The sequence below is a fragment of the Tachysurus vachellii genome, chromosome 6 (assembly GCF_030014155.1).
Source record: "Tachysurus vachellii isolate PV-2020 chromosome 6, HZAU_Pvac_v1, whole genome shotgun sequence".
In the NCBI taxonomy this organism is placed as follows: domain Eukaryota; kingdom Metazoa; phylum Chordata; class Actinopteri; order Siluriformes; family Bagridae; genus Tachysurus; species Tachysurus vachellii.
The window spans coordinates 9,514,217-9,529,913 of NC_083465.1; the positions used below are offsets into that span (position 1 = coordinate 9,514,217).

Here is a 15,697-nt window from a genome sequence, read left to right on the forward strand (position 1 = left end):
AGAGGTGGACAATTGAAGTGTCCAAAGGAGTTATGAGATTTGCGCTCAAGCTATTTTCAAGACTTTAGATTGGTTAATAACTTGTAAAAATAACAGACCCACGTGGGGACTGACCAATAGCATCGATATGTGAAAAAATATGAAATTGACAAAATTTGGATATACGAGGTTTCCGCCCGACAGCGACGATATATATATATATATATATGTGTGTGTGTATATATGTGTGTGTATATATATATATACATATATATATATATATATATATATGTGTGTGTGTGTGTGTATGTATGTATATATATGTATATATATATATATATATATATATATATATATATATATATATATATATATATATATATATATATATATATGTGTGTGTGTGTGTGTGTGTGTGTATATATACATGTATATACGTGTATATATATATATATATTTATATAAAATAATATGCACAGCTTCACACACATACTCTATACATTACACTGGGAAAAAAATAAATAAAAATAAATAAATTATAAATAATAATTAAAATATATATATATATATATATATATATATATATATATATATATATATATATATATATATATATATGTATATGTATATATGTATATGTATATATATATATATATGTATATGTATATATAAATGTTATTTATTTTTTTATTTATTTTTTATTTTTTAGTGTAATGTATAGAGTGTGTGTGAAGCTGTGCGTCATCTGTGCAAGGGCCTTGCTCAGGGGCCCAGCATTTGCAGCATGGAGCCTTCCAATCACTAGTCCAATGCCTTAACGATGTAAGCGTGATTGTTTATTGTTGAATCTGAGCACATAGTCACGTGATGCAGATCACATACGCAGTGAGAAGGACAGCAAGACGTTCCCCTTCCTGCTTCTGCTCCTGATTTGAGAATTTTTTCCCCCAAGATCATCCATTTTCCAATTCTGAATTTATCTCTGTGCCTCAGGGAGTTTTGTAAAGGTTGACTCATTTCAATTAAAATAATAAGCAGAGGTGATACTGAAAAAAGAAATACTTCTGCACCAAATCACACTCATCTTAATGAAGGGGTTCGGGGACGTGCAATAAGCCGAATGAACAAGCTGAATGTTAAAGTCGGGTGCTTTGTTTCTCTGCACATGTCCTCCTTCTTGCACCTGCCCTTCCTCTGTCAAGATTCATCCCTTCATGTTCACTCTACACATCCTTCTGCACATCTTTAGATTCTCTTTCTGCCTGTGTTTTGCATTTACTGTGTCATAGTTTTGGGTTATGGAAGTTTTCTGACTTTTTTACCATGCTTTTATACTACATTGTTATATTGAATTTATTCATTGAGTCATTCATTGCTCATGTTAATATTTTAGTGGAATTCTTTTAAAAGCAAAAAGAACGGAATCAAATCCATGAAAGCTGAAATAACAAATGGTTCATTAATCAACAAGTATTAAACCTGTGTGTTGAAAATGTAAGGAAAGTCTGTCTATGATGGAAACAAATCACCTGCACTTTTGTTGATGTCCTTCTACATTATAGAACTTGTACTCATAATATAAATGTCTGTCGCTCCTCTTTTCCCTTCAGTGTATGTGCGCTTTAACTCCAGTGATCCGGTGGAGGTGGAGGTGGAGGAGGGGACGAGTGTAGCCGAGCTGAAGCAGACGGTGGGGCGACTGCGAGGCGTTCAGCCTGATCAACTGCGTGTCATTTTTGCTGGGAGAGAGCTCTGTGGAGATTCCACACTACAGGTAGCTGTACATTTCTGTGCATGTTTGTCTGCTGTTTGTCATGTGCTCTGTTTATTCACAAGGATACTGTGTGCAAAAACCTCAGGGTCAAACTCAGTGTTAGGCTTCGGAAGCTGGATCCCAATCTTTCGCTGCTCTCAGGAGAGTCTCTATATCACTTGTGGCTGAGTTCTGTTTGTCCCACTGTCACTCTGTATGCCTCTTTTGGTCTCAATTCGTTTTTCCACACAGAGTGAGAGATAGAAAACAGAGGACAGCTGACACTTTCATGCCCTTCACTCCTCTGTAGTTCTACTGCTCTTTGTCTTTGTCTCTCTCTCTCTCTCTCTCTCTCTCTCTCTCTCTCTCTCTCTCTCTCACTATCTCTCACACACACACACTCACTCTCACTCTCACGCTATCTTTCTCACTGTCGCTGATGGATGCAGAAGTCTGTCAGGGAAAAACAGAGTCTAGGGATCTCCTGAACTTTAGTACACAGTGCTTCATTAAGTTTGACCTTCTTAATTATGCATTAATGTTGCTTCACACACACACTCACATACTGAGCACTCTCAGGTGCACTCAAAGGAGTCAATTAACTTTCACATAAGCGATACACACGTTATCTGTAAAGGCTTTACTCTTACACTTATATTCTTGGACATACTTAGATACTTCCCAGTGAAACAATATCCCCAGATCCCCCCTTATGACTGCAGACAGTCACGTGCCAGTGCAATGGAGGGCGCAATGGGTCCACCTGCGTGTGACCCAGCTCATAAATGGATCTGTTAATCCTAATATTTGCTTTTTTAATTAATTCGTAGGTTGGTTTCACACTGGAAACATTTAATGCATTATGAATCAGTGTGATTGTTCCCGGTGCACCCGCAGAACTGGTCTGGTTTCAAACTCACTCGATTCTAGCGAATCCAAGTCTTATATCATCACAAACATGCGTGGAGAACAATCACTGTTTCTTTTTTATTATTATTTATGGGATTTTAAGCACAGTAAGGCATCTGTGTTATCTAACATTATCTGTGTTATATTAACATTATCTGTGTGTTACAACATTCCCCTGTCACTCATGTTGAATGTGTGTTGTGGAAACTAATGATGTTATCATCAGATAAAACACGAACGCAGGTAATGATAAACACTGTTACCAGCATAGATAGTAGTTGATAGAGATATTTAACAGATTATTATATTTTTTTTACTCCATTTTCTCCCAGCATGGTCATTTGTCCTTTTCTTTGTCCACTAGCTTCCACTAATGCAGGACCACTACCTATAGACGAGGCTGAAGGCTAAATCTCCGTTCACACACGGTGATTTTATCTGTTCAAGTCTCCAGTCTCTGTGCTATGAAGTGCTCAGTGGGTGTTCCTACTACTGGTTGCCATGGTAATAAGGTATATCAGTGGGTGGAGCAACTACAATTCCAAATCTTGCCGCTAAAATTGGTGTTTGTGTATAAATTTCAGCAGTGTATATCCGCATCATATCATACAAGATGAAGGAGAAGCAGTGTGATCTGTTTGTCACTGATCACATGAACTCCATTATCTTTACTTCCATTCGTCACATTGCTAGACACGCCCACATCTAAACCTTGCCGTTGCTCATGTTGCTGGAAGTCGCCAGCTCTCATTGGAAATGAATGTTCTCCGGTCACTTCATCATACATGAGCTGACAGATGCCTATGCATGGCCAGTGTTGCTCTGATGGACCAGGACAAGGAGAAATTCCAGTTACACTCTCTCAAGAGTCATATGTCATGGGATGGGATGTGGTAGCCTAATGGTTAATGTGTTGGACTATCAGAAATCCAGCAAGCAGCCACTGCTGGGCCCTTGAGCAAGGCCCTTAACCATCAATTGCGTTTTTGTATCAAATGAGATAAAAGTTATGCCCTGAATAAGTGTGACTGCCAAATGCCATATATGTAAACGTCAGGTTTCTGTCTCCCAGCCAATAAGAGAACATTTCACTTCAAGAACCTTGAGTATAGCTAGTATCCAGCCAAACTACCTGCACCTTACTATTGCTTTATCTTTATATTGCCCCCTTTTTTCAGAGACCTAAAAAAACCTTAACGCATCACAATGAACACACAGCCATCCTCAAGTGCCTTCCAGCTCTCAGACTGAATGGACTAGATTCCAAATTGCTCAGTATTCGATTGTTTTCTTTGGATAGATGTAGTTCAATACCTGACCCAGTAGTTAACACTTTTAATTGAATTAAACATCTTAAAACAAAGTAAACAGAGCAGAACTAATTGGCCCTTTATTTGTTCAGCGAGGTGGTGTATGCAGACGAGTTCTTCTCTCAGCAGACTTATTCTTCCTCTATGGATTATGAGGATTAACACCAGAATAAACAAGAGTTTGCAGTGGAAGATTCTATCGGCTGTCCTTCCGGATCGGCACCTAAAATAATTGATCGAGGGTACGTGTCGATAACTTTTATTAGCCGTGAAATAGGAGCGCTGTTTACCTATCTGTTAACAAATTACTCATTTAGTTTTGTGGCATTATTCGGTTTTTTTTTTTGGAATGAGAGAAATGGCTGCGGACGATCTCCTTTTTTTATATTGGCAGTTGTGGGATAGAATAAGGGCAGAGATACTGGACCTGTCACATTCAGTCAACAAGTGAGGATGGAGCAGTGGGTGAAGACAGCAGACAGCACAGACATTATGTGCACACACATTCACTCTCTAGTGGACAGAGTCAGAGGCAGTTATTCGTAGCGTGGAGGATATGAAGGTGACCTGTGTGTGTGTGTGTGTGTGTGTGTGTGTGTGTGTACACAGGTGTTTGTAAAATTGGGTTATGAGACATGCAGGAAGCTGAAAACAGAAGTGACATCTCAAGAGACAAACGCTTTTTTTCTGCAGAGATCTAGATACAAAATGTTTACTTTAATCACAAACCCACCCTGAACGAGTTGCAGGTCAATATTTAGAATGATATTATCTTCACGCAGGAATAACAAAAATACAGCACATTATAATACAGCATTAGTAATGTTTTAATATGTGTCTCAGGGTGGACATTTGGAGAAGATTTCTTCCTCATATCAACTCAGGAGGTTTTTCCTTGCCACCGTCGCTTCAGGCTTGCTCGTTAGGGATAAACATTAGAAGTAAATAATAACTTCATTTTAAACTTGAACATTTTTATTTGTTTCTCTACTTCTGTACAGCTGCTTTATTGTCTGCAAGTAAATGTAATGTAATGTAATGTAATGTAATTGAATTGAATAAGGGTTATTGTTTTGTTAGGAAAACCTGTACACCTGCATTCATGCAGTTATCTAATCAGCCAATCATATGGCAGCAGAGCAGTGATAATTCATGCAGATACAAACTATCTTTAGTTCCACATGATGGTGTCCGCGCCCATGATGGCGTCCGCGCCCATGATGGCGTCCGCGCCCATGATGGAGTCCGCGCCCATGATGGAGTCCGCGCCCATGATGGAGTCCGCGCCCATGATGGAGTCCGCGCCCATGATGGAGTCCGCGCCCATGATGGAGTCCGCGCCCATGATGGCGTCCGCGCCCATGATGGCGTCCGCGCCCATGATGGCGTCCGCGCCCATGATGGAGTCCGCGCCCATGATGGAGTCCGCGCCCATGATGGAGTCCGCGCCCATGATGGCGTCCGCGCCCATGATGGCGTCCGCGCCCATGATGGAGTCCGCGCCCATGATGGAGTCCGCGCCCATGATGGAGTCCGCGCCCATGATGGAGTCCGTACCCATGATGAAATTTTTTTGATCCCCATTCTGATGTTTCATGTGAACATAAACTGAAACTCAACATGTTTGCATGTTATTATTTATTTCATTACTTATTTATGTTTGTTTGTTTGTTTATTTTATTTATTTTTTGCACTGAGCTTCTGAGACACGGTAATGGCCTTTTAGATAACTGCACGAACGCTCCTAGTAAAGCGGACAGTGAGCACGAGTTTATGGCTGATAAACAGGCTGGTTAGATAAAGGAGACATGTTAATATTGCTGTATGCCTTAGTGGCCTTTGTTTAATAATCCATTTCTACAAGCCACTTTTATAAATGTTCTCAAGTAGCACTAAGAGAGAATCCTTCTATATTCCTTTATGCCTCAAAGGCAGAAAAATGAGATCTCATTTTAAATCTGCCTGTTATTACTTAACAGCCTCTGAGTAGAACATCTCTGCAGAGTAGATCTACCTTTGAGTAACTGTTGCCTCAAACCACACATTTAAGGGCAAAACAGAGTGCGGACCACTTACTTTTATTCTTATTGCCCTATTATTCACCCCTTGTTAACCATAGAAGAATGCATGCTTGAATTTCATTAGGATTTGACCATTTTTTGTTTTGTTTACAATGCGCATGCATTTAATTACGTATATACACCGTACAATGTGAAAAAGAATTGCTCTGGAATAAATTTAGAAAAAAAAAAAAAAAAAAAGGTTTCTTGTATGTAACACAAGGCATGGGATAATATTTAATATATGTATTTAAAGGTGGGGTGCCCGATGTTTGAAAAATGCTTCAGAAAACTGAGGGCCAACAAACAAAACAAACATGTAGCCAATTAGCAGAAAGGGGCGTGTCTTTACAATATGCGGCAGAGAGAGTGTTCAGTGCGCATGTGTGACATTAGCCGAAAGCGATTGAAAGATTGACATGGCGGATACCTGCCATTACTTCTGCCTCAGGTTCTAGGTGTTGTGTTGAACGTCTTCTTCCACATGAAATGGAGATAAACCTTTCACGGTACAACACACAGTACTGCAAAAACACATATGTATTACCATAGTATTACTCATTGAGTTCATATACTGATAAAAATATACCCTCGGTCAGCTGCCCAAGCAGGTTCCGCCATAATAGTTGCCTGGGTTAGAAGAAGAAGAAGAAGAAGAAGAACGGGACATAGAAGCCTTTATTATCGCCACATATACATTACAGCACAGTGGAATTCTTTTCTTCACATACCCCAACTGAGGAGGATTACGGTTGTATGTGTGGGGCGGAGCTACTGTATCAAAACAGAGGTGACACATATTTGGGTTAGGGGTGTGTTTGTTTAGGTGATTTCAAATGTCAACATTGGCTTTCAAACATCGTGCACCCCACCTTTAATGACTGCAGTATTGTTGACTTGGAATGAATTATACTTGATTTATGAATTTATGTTTTAATTGTGATCACAATCTTTATTGTCCTTTACAAAATAAACGGAAAGGGCTGTAAGAGGGAGCAAAAGGTAACTCATTGCCTTAGGTTAGGGACAAAATTTGATCGACTTTATAGATTTATATATCGATGAGCTTATAATGTACAACGTCAGCGAAAAGCTTAAAAATATGAACCTGGACTTTGTTGTTTACTTAATAAGATCAAGTCAAACTGTTACGAGGTTGTGATGTAGAAGTTTGTGTGAGTGTGTGTTGTGATTCATCTCACGTCAGCGCTGTAGCGTCTGAGGAACGAGTGTGTGTGTAGCTGCAGGCACAGACAGTCTCTGCTGTTTATCTGTCCGTGCCGCGGGACTTGCAGTCTGACATTTGTAGTGAGGAGAGCAGCATTCGCTGTAATGCGCTCTATTAGCTTCTCCATCCCAGTGGAGTACCAACATTCTCTCTCTCTCTCTCTCGCGCTCTTTCTCTCTCTCTCTGTCCCTGTCATTCATTCTGTTTCCATGCTCTTCTTCATCCATCTCTCCTTTCCCTATAGTTTGTCTCTGTCTATTACAGTCAGCCTCTTTGTACATCACTTTTTACTTTTTTTTTTTTCTTGATTTTTCACACGCTGCCTTTTGCAAACTCTCTGCATGAGTTATAGTCATGGTTTGAGTTCAGGAAGCTTCAAGGTGATGCCACTCCCTGGTTTAAAATCTTCCATAAGCTTCGTCCTTGAAGTATATCCAGTGTAACTTAGTCATTTTAGAGATTGTTTACAAATATTGAATTATTCAATGTGAAATGAATAAACTATTAATTTAGTATGCTTGCTTGCTTTTTTCCCTCATTTTTAACTCTCACCACGAACACTGTGTATTTTATTAATGAATCCCTTTTTCCCAAACGCTTCCTTGAGGATGTCTGCCTTTCGTTGCCGATTACTCTTGAGAGCGAGCGTCCGTCACTGCTCTCTTTTTAACCCTGTTTCACTTCAATTCTCTCCCCAATGTTTTTGTTCTAGAAAAGCAGCTGAGACTACGGTTCATGTTCCTAAGGTTAACATGACGCAGTCAGGCTCAAAGAATATTTGCTTTCCTTCTGGCACCCCGACCCCTGAGATGGCATTCTCATCATTTCAGCTTTGTTTGTACTTGTTTACCAGCTCACACTCGCAGAGTGTAACCGAGTTCGAAACCGTCGTCTTCGCCTTTGCGTCAGGCATCTCGTGCTTGTTTGACTGAGCTGCCGTGGGACTCGGAACTCCCCGCTCACATTAGTCACACAGCCTTCGCAGGCTTTGTCTCTCTTAGCCTAGCTTTTCCCCACCATCTGCTTGGATGTGTGTGCAGCAGGAGGTTTCCTCTGCGTCTCTCTGTCTGCCTCAGCAGACTCACTTTGGCCCAAACACATGTATATTTTGTTGACAGATTTGCTACAGTCGGAACAGCTCATCAGCCTTCCTGCCATATTTTGCAATGGGATGTTAAAAGTGTGTAATTGTGTTAATCTGAGGCTTAGGATGACAAAGCTTTTTGCAGGTGTATAACATCATCCACTATCTTGAGGCTCTGGTGGATAGGAATATGATTTTTTATTTATTTTTTTCCCACGTCGCTGTGTATTATAAACGCAGCGATGCGGCTTGCTGGAAATCGAGTAAACAGTATGGAGTTGTGTTCAGATCGCATTTGCAGTGCCGAGCTACTTCCAGATGAATATTTCGCATTGTCTTGTTCAGTTCCTAGGAGATGGCTTTAACCTCAGACGACCTTGGTAAATTGAGCGCAGTCTTTTGGGCTGCTTATGATTCTGAATGAAGGACTCATTGATTGTCTCCTCACTCTTAAAATTGAAATTCTGTCATCGTGTGCCTCAGAAGACACGAGACGTTGCTTACGCAGACTGTCCCTGTCTTTAAAACACAGACTTGTTGATCGGGCTCTCCAAAGAGCACATCATAATTTGGAAAGGTCATATCAATGCAGAGTGAATGCACAACAGATTCATGATAGACTCCTAATCCTCCAGAGAATGGACGCAGACACCGAAAGGGCTTTAATTGTTACTCGTGTTTTTAATGCAATAAACATTCATTGTATCCACGTTTTCATCTCAGAGGATTCACATTAGCATTTTAAATATTAAAAACAAAGTTAGGAAATGTTCGATATCCTAAACAATCCCTCCAGTAAACAGAAAGTAATATCAAATCTGCGATATATGTTGGAGTTTGCATCACAAATTTTCTCCAGATTTGGGCCAAGACTCGTTCCCCATTTCCATTCACGTGTGTCGAACATGAGTACAGCTATTACAGAAAGTCATTACATATGCATCTGTACTGACAGGAGTAGAACTGGAATTCGAGTAGTTTTCTGCAAAAAAATACAAAAAAGTAGCATCATAAATTTGGGAAAAAAGCTCCTGAAAAAATCAGGCATTTATGACAGACACAGCAATAAAAAAAAAAAACAACTAAAAAAACTAAATCCTATGAAGATACTGCACTCTTTCTATCTCCCTATTTAAATGTAAGCAAATGTGTGATTATTGACCTTATTAACTACTTTTGTACAAAAGCTCAGATTATCCTCATGTCTCTGATGTCTTCCGTTGAAGCACGTCTTCAAACGACTCTCTGAAATGAATCAAGTTAAAGAATCAAATGAAATGAATCAAATGAAAAACATTAAAGAATATATATTAGAGTCCAAACCAGTTGAATAAATAAAAAGAGACAAATACTAAAAAAAAAAAAAAAAAAAACCCTTGAAATTTAGGGATTGTGAATATATGTGGTAGATTTCAGCAGTGTGACGATCAGGAGTCTCAGAGTATCGCTTCTTGGGATTTTCTTTTATCCGTTTATAGAATCAGCATTAATTTTAATCCCTTAAAGTACAGGCATCTTAATTAGATATTCCTCTTGAATTGTATTCAATAAGTGATTAACAAACCAACTAAAAAAAAAAACAGTTATGTTAATTAGTAGAGCTAGAAATGCAACTCCGGATCCACGGACAGGCCTCTGAAAGGTACTTTTGGGTTTTTTTAACGATTTGTGTGTATGATCATAATAGTCAGAATTGTCTGTCAAATGAATTCTACAAAAAATGTTATTTCTGAGAGGTGAGGGAATCGATGTGCTAATGATTAGACTGACTAATCCGTTCAGGTGCACCGAGCGCTGTCGTCGTTGTGACCCTTTCAATCATGGGGTCATGTGGCTGACACCGGACGCCTTTTCTCATTGATTACGAACGTAATGACCAAACCAGAGCACTATCATAAAACTCAAAGATGCTATTGACCATCGTAATGTGCCATATCCACCGTGTCTGGCCATTATAGATGATGCACTCTGACTCTTCAAACATCCATCATGCAGCATGTAATCAATGCTAATTTCCATGCGCTCATCTCTTGTGTCCTCCTAAGGCTCCGTAATGACAGAGTATCTAAAGTTGTGTAGGTTTCAACTGTCTGTTGGTTCGTGCGTCTGTCGGCTTGTTCCTTCCAAACCAGAGGAAATTAAAACAATCCGTGTAGCTGACGTGTTCAGACCTGTCTGATCTACCCTGATGCCTTTCTTCTGGTTAGAGTTCTCATCACTACGAGGCTGTTTGCTGCTCTTGACGATGTTCCTACATGGACAGCCTGGAGATACATGAGATGATCGAACAACTTGGAGACTGTCACCTAGCGACGTCTTTAACTGCCCGTGTGTCAGTCAGCTTTATGTTCAGCTTTATGGTCAGAGTTTGTCAGGAATGAATTAGTGTTAAGTCTGAATGGACTCGGAAATTACGTTAATCTATTAGTTCCTCAGGAGCTCTCGGTTGCACAGTCCCACTCGACTACAAACTATTGTAGGAAAAACATTATTTACATTTACATTATTTACTGTCACTAAAATGAGGACGGGTTTCCTTCCGGTTCCTCTCAAGGTTTCTTCCTCGTATCATCTCTGGGTGTTTTTCTTTGCCACCGTCACCTCAGGCTTGCTCATTAGGGATAGATGTTAGAAATAAATACTAACTTTATTTTAAACTTTACATTTTTTTTATTCTGTTTCTAGTCTATACATGAATTTATATATTTCTGACAACGTTTTTTGACGTTTGTTTTGACAGAGTCCATTGTTAAAAGTGCTATACATATAATTCAATTGAAATCAAATCAAGTTTATTCACCTCCCCTCCTCTTCCCCTTCCCCATTTCAACCCATGTTTTTCCCTGTTGAGAAATGGTCTCATGTGTATAAACTGTTGCACAAACAAGGACCTTTTCACCTATCAGTGTGTGTGGGTGCTCTAATAAGCCTCTCACTTTCAATGACATGTTTTCTCTCTCTCTCTCTCTCTCTCTCTCTCTCTCTCTCTCTCTCTCTCTCTCTCTCTCTGGAGAGCTCATTTGCATTGCAAATTTTCATTCGAAAATGAACACGAGCAAAAAGAAAAGGAGGGAAAGTCAAACGGCAGCATCTCATGTTCCACACAATAGAAATGGCCTGGATAATGAGAGACACAGAGCGAGACGTTCTAGGCGTTCGCGCATTATTGTACGCCATCAGAGAAATACATTAATCGTGTTTTCACACTGCAACAAGCCACAACTCGACACCATAGAGGTTGAATCGGAAAGTTAATTACTTTTTTAATTCTTTTTTTTTTTTTTTTTTTTTTTTTAGTAGAACAAGCCTTGATAAAGCGTACACAGTTTTGTATACAGTCACACATTGTATTATTTTTCCAGCAGCCTAGGGAGGATTTTTCACCGTAGTAAGTTTTGTCCTTCCTTCTGATTGCTAGTGGCTTTGTGCCAGTGCTGTGCTTGACTGGCATGTTTATATCTCTGTGTTGTAATCCCAGCGGTCTGAAGTGCACTCATCCAGTTGGATTAGCATAGTGCCTTTGAATGTTCTTCTTTTTTTTAATTGACACCCAAGCGCTTGAAGTTCTCTGTCATCAGACATATGGCAGAAAGTTAAGACAATAAACAGCAGAACGTTACAAGACTACGAGTTGGTTATGCACTTTATTATGCATTACCAGCACTATATTTCTGTATAGACTGTGGTACACGGCTTGGAAGATGGATTTTATTTCCCTAGAGCTCATACAGTGATTCCGAACCAGAGCTTCATCTTGTCAGAAATATCTTCTGTCCAATCACAAAAATGTCTTCAGGCATATCAAGTTGTGTCTTAGGAGATTTACAGCTACTGTGGGGCCTTTTGAATGAATGGAAATAGATTTTCATAAACAGTGCAATTTATTTTAAAATAACAGCAATTTCAAAAATAATAATAGACTTTCCTGAGGGGCGTCACTTTTTTGTCACGTCTGTCTTGGTGTGGAAATGGTATTGTTTGAATAAAAGATGTTCTCATGAGTAGGACAAATAAGAAAAGCAAAGACAAGTGGGAAAAAAATGTGTGTGTATTGTTTATTGTGTATTGCTATAGAACTAAAACCTAATTTGTGAATATTGATGGGATTTGTTTTCTCCTGGCGTGCTAGGCTTATGATCTGCCCGAGCAGAGTACGGTACACGTGGTGCTGCCTCCAGCTGGTTCCACACGCCGTTCAGAGCTGGTGCTGCAGCGTAGGCTGAGCAGAGGAGTAAACAGTCTGACCCGACTGGACCTCAGTGCCTCACGACTGCCTGCCACCTCCACCGGCCTTGCTGTCATCCTAGAGAATGAGGACTCACACACACAAACAGGTACAGACACAAAGGTCTGTGTGTGTGTGTATGTGTGTGTGTGTGGTGAAGGAGGGAGCTTAATGGTGAGCCTGGAATTTTGCTTTTTATTTATTTATGTATGTAAATTTGTATATTTATGTATGTAAATTTTACAACTTTCTGATACTACTGAGGTTGAATTGCAATGAACTTGCAGTGAAAAGTTCGACCTCATCTTCCCCTATTGAACGCCAACCACTGTGTTGAATGATTGCTGTGTTCTTGAAGTCTTGTAAAAGGTAATTTGCAGGTTGAAATGATATCAGTTCACACCTCTGCATGTTCGAGAAAAAAAAAATGGACGCCTTCATTAAAGTGTGTATTTGCTCTGTCAGAGCACATAAAGCTCATTAAAAGCTACTTTCTCATTAAAATCATTTTTTCACTTAAATACCTGATTGACTATTAGTTCTGCTCTATTAGGGTGAACTTTAAACAGTCAGGCAACAGTTTGGCCTGAAATTGCAGCACAGCAACGTCAAACAATCGCGAGTAGAGTTAACACCATGCTAGCCATCTAACTTTAATTTCATTCCACAACAGTACTGACTTTAGCACATCCGTTATCACTAATCTTAGCCTGTTAGCTTTTTGCTATTCGCTATTAGCTAGCTTGTTGCTAAGCTGCTCGCTGTTGTTTGATGTCGTTGCTGTGTTGTAATTTCAGTCCAAAAAATTTGCCTGATTGTTTGAGGTTCACTACGTCAGAACAGAACCAATAGCCAGTCAGATCTGTGACTGTAATTAAAGCTGTAGTTGAAGTAACTTTTTAGGAGCTTCATCTGCTCTGACAGAGCAAACAATTCCATGGAAACACTTTCATGGAGACGTCAGTGGGTTTTTTTCCTCTTGAACATGACGTTATTGCAACTTACAAAGGCAACACAAAGATGGTGTAAATATGAAATGTGGGATTCCAGCTCTCTTCTGGCTGGGAGTGGGGTTTATTTTTAATAAATTTTCTGGGCCAGAAAAGCTTGAAACGTGCAAACCGTAGCATTAAAATTGAATAAATTGCACATTTAAGCGAACAGATTTGTCTTTAGTTGTTTCTGTTTTGTTATTTTCTGCAGCCTGGCCGCATTGTGATCGCGTATAAACTCGCCTTCGTCGTGTAGCACTTTAAAAAATAAAAAAAAAGTTAGTTTACTTACCAAGTACAGCCATTTTGGGAGATATAATAGCATAGCCTCCTCTCCTGCTCTCTTACAGATTTGTCCTTCATTCGTTTCAGCGGGTATTTTTTGTGATGCAGTCGTTGTCATGCTCCACAATGATGGGCACTTTTAAAAGCTGTCCTATGTTCGTCCTTCCACCTCCTCTGTGGCTCCCCAACCCTCCCGTTTGTTCCACCCAATCCAAGCTCGTCTTTATCTAACTGTCCTCTGCCCCATGCTTTAAAAGCATTAGCATAATGGAGCGCTTTCACAACAATGTCATAAATTAGACAGGCCATGCTTTATAAAACCCCACTCCACTGGATTTATTGAGAATCGTGTCAAGGTACCACATCCTTCTTCTCTGGCCCATGCTTTTAGCTCTAATGAGAACACTGCGGCCAGGTGTGTGTGTGTGCGTGTGTGTGTGTGTGAATTAGAAAAGGGTGGGGCGGCCAGTCAGGATGCGTTCTCCATTTCATTTGCCATAAAGATTTCTAGCTGCCGTTTCTCCCGGCTAATTGGATTTGTGGCTCTTTTGTCCTTAGCTTGTGTCTGTCTGTACACTTCCTGATGCACCTTGTCCTTGTCTGTTCCCTCACTCAGCAATGTTCCTCTCCTCACTCCAAATGCACAATAGCTGGCAGAGACGCAAACAGAGCTGCAAAAGCAATCTCTAAATGAATCTGGACATCAGAAAAGCGATTGTAGAATTTCAGCCATAACTGAAGTGCAGTTCTTTCTTTTTTTTCTTTCGTTCTTTTTTTTTTAAGTTTGAATAGAATGGGTTCATGGTTGTTCATTACATCTAGGCTAATGCAAGAACATTCTTAAACTGTGCTAAAGCTCATGATTATGTTTATGCTTGGATCAACAGAGACCAAACCCCACAGCTCTTTCTACGTGTTCTGTAAGACGGTGTGTAAATCCATTCAGCCGGGAAAACTACGTGTACGGTGCCGAACCTGCAAGCAAGGAACCCTGACGCTTAGCCGGGTGAGTGTGTTTAAAGGTAGGGCTGTAAAATCAGCATTGCTGAAAAAATGACACAGCGGTTACATCATGATTTTGATTTTACAAACACGTTGTAATTTTCAAAATATAATTTAGGTAAAAGTAAACCATCTCTATAGTTCCATCCATCCATCCATCCATCTATCCATCCATCCATCCATCCATCCATCCATCCATCCATCTATCCATCCATCCATCCATCCATCTACTCACCCATCCACACATCCATTCATCCATCTATACACTCACCCATTTACTCATCCATCCATCCATCCATCCATCTACTCACCCATCCACACATCCATCCATCCATCTATCCACTCACCCATTTACTCATCCATCCATCCATCCATCCATCGATCTATACACTCAACCATTTACTCATCCATCCATCCATCCATCCATCTATCCACTCACCTATTTACTCATCCATCCATCCATCCATCGATCTATACACTCAACCATTTACTCATCCATCCATCAATCCATCCATCCATCCATCCATCCATCTATCTACCCACTCATCCACCCACCCATCCATCCATCCGTTTTCTGTGCAGCTCACACTACACAGGACTAGTAACAGAGTCGATCCCATTGCGGTTGACAAACACACAAACTCTCACACTCTTACGATAATCTAGAGATGCCAGTCAGCCTGCAACACATGTCATGTTTTTGGTGTGCCTGGTGGAGTCCCAGGAAGCACAGTGAGAACATACAAACACACACAGGGCACAGGCAGGAATCACACTCTCAATCCCAGTGGTAATAATATAAGCCACATGAACAAGCCCCACCCCTTCTAGTCACTTCAAAATGTACTGTGTAGCAAGTAATTATATTAA

The 15,697-nt window shown here is 40.1% G+C and overlaps 1 protein-coding gene across 1 annotated transcript in view; it reads left to right on the top strand.

The window, feature by feature from the left end:
- The window catches only part of prkn (parkin RBR E3 ubiquitin protein ligase), a 100,385-nt gene that overhangs the window by 24,977 nt on the left and 59,711 nt on the right, over nt 1-15,697 (top strand). The window contains exons 2-4 of the mRNA XM_060872097.1: nt 1,590-1,753; nt 12,453-12,657; nt 14,713-14,831. Coding sequence (XP_060728080.1) covers nt 1,590-1,753; nt 12,453-12,657; nt 14,713-14,831 — 488 coding nt within the window. The remainder of the gene's footprint in view (nt 1-1,589; nt 1,754-12,452; nt 12,658-14,712; nt 14,832-15,697) is intronic.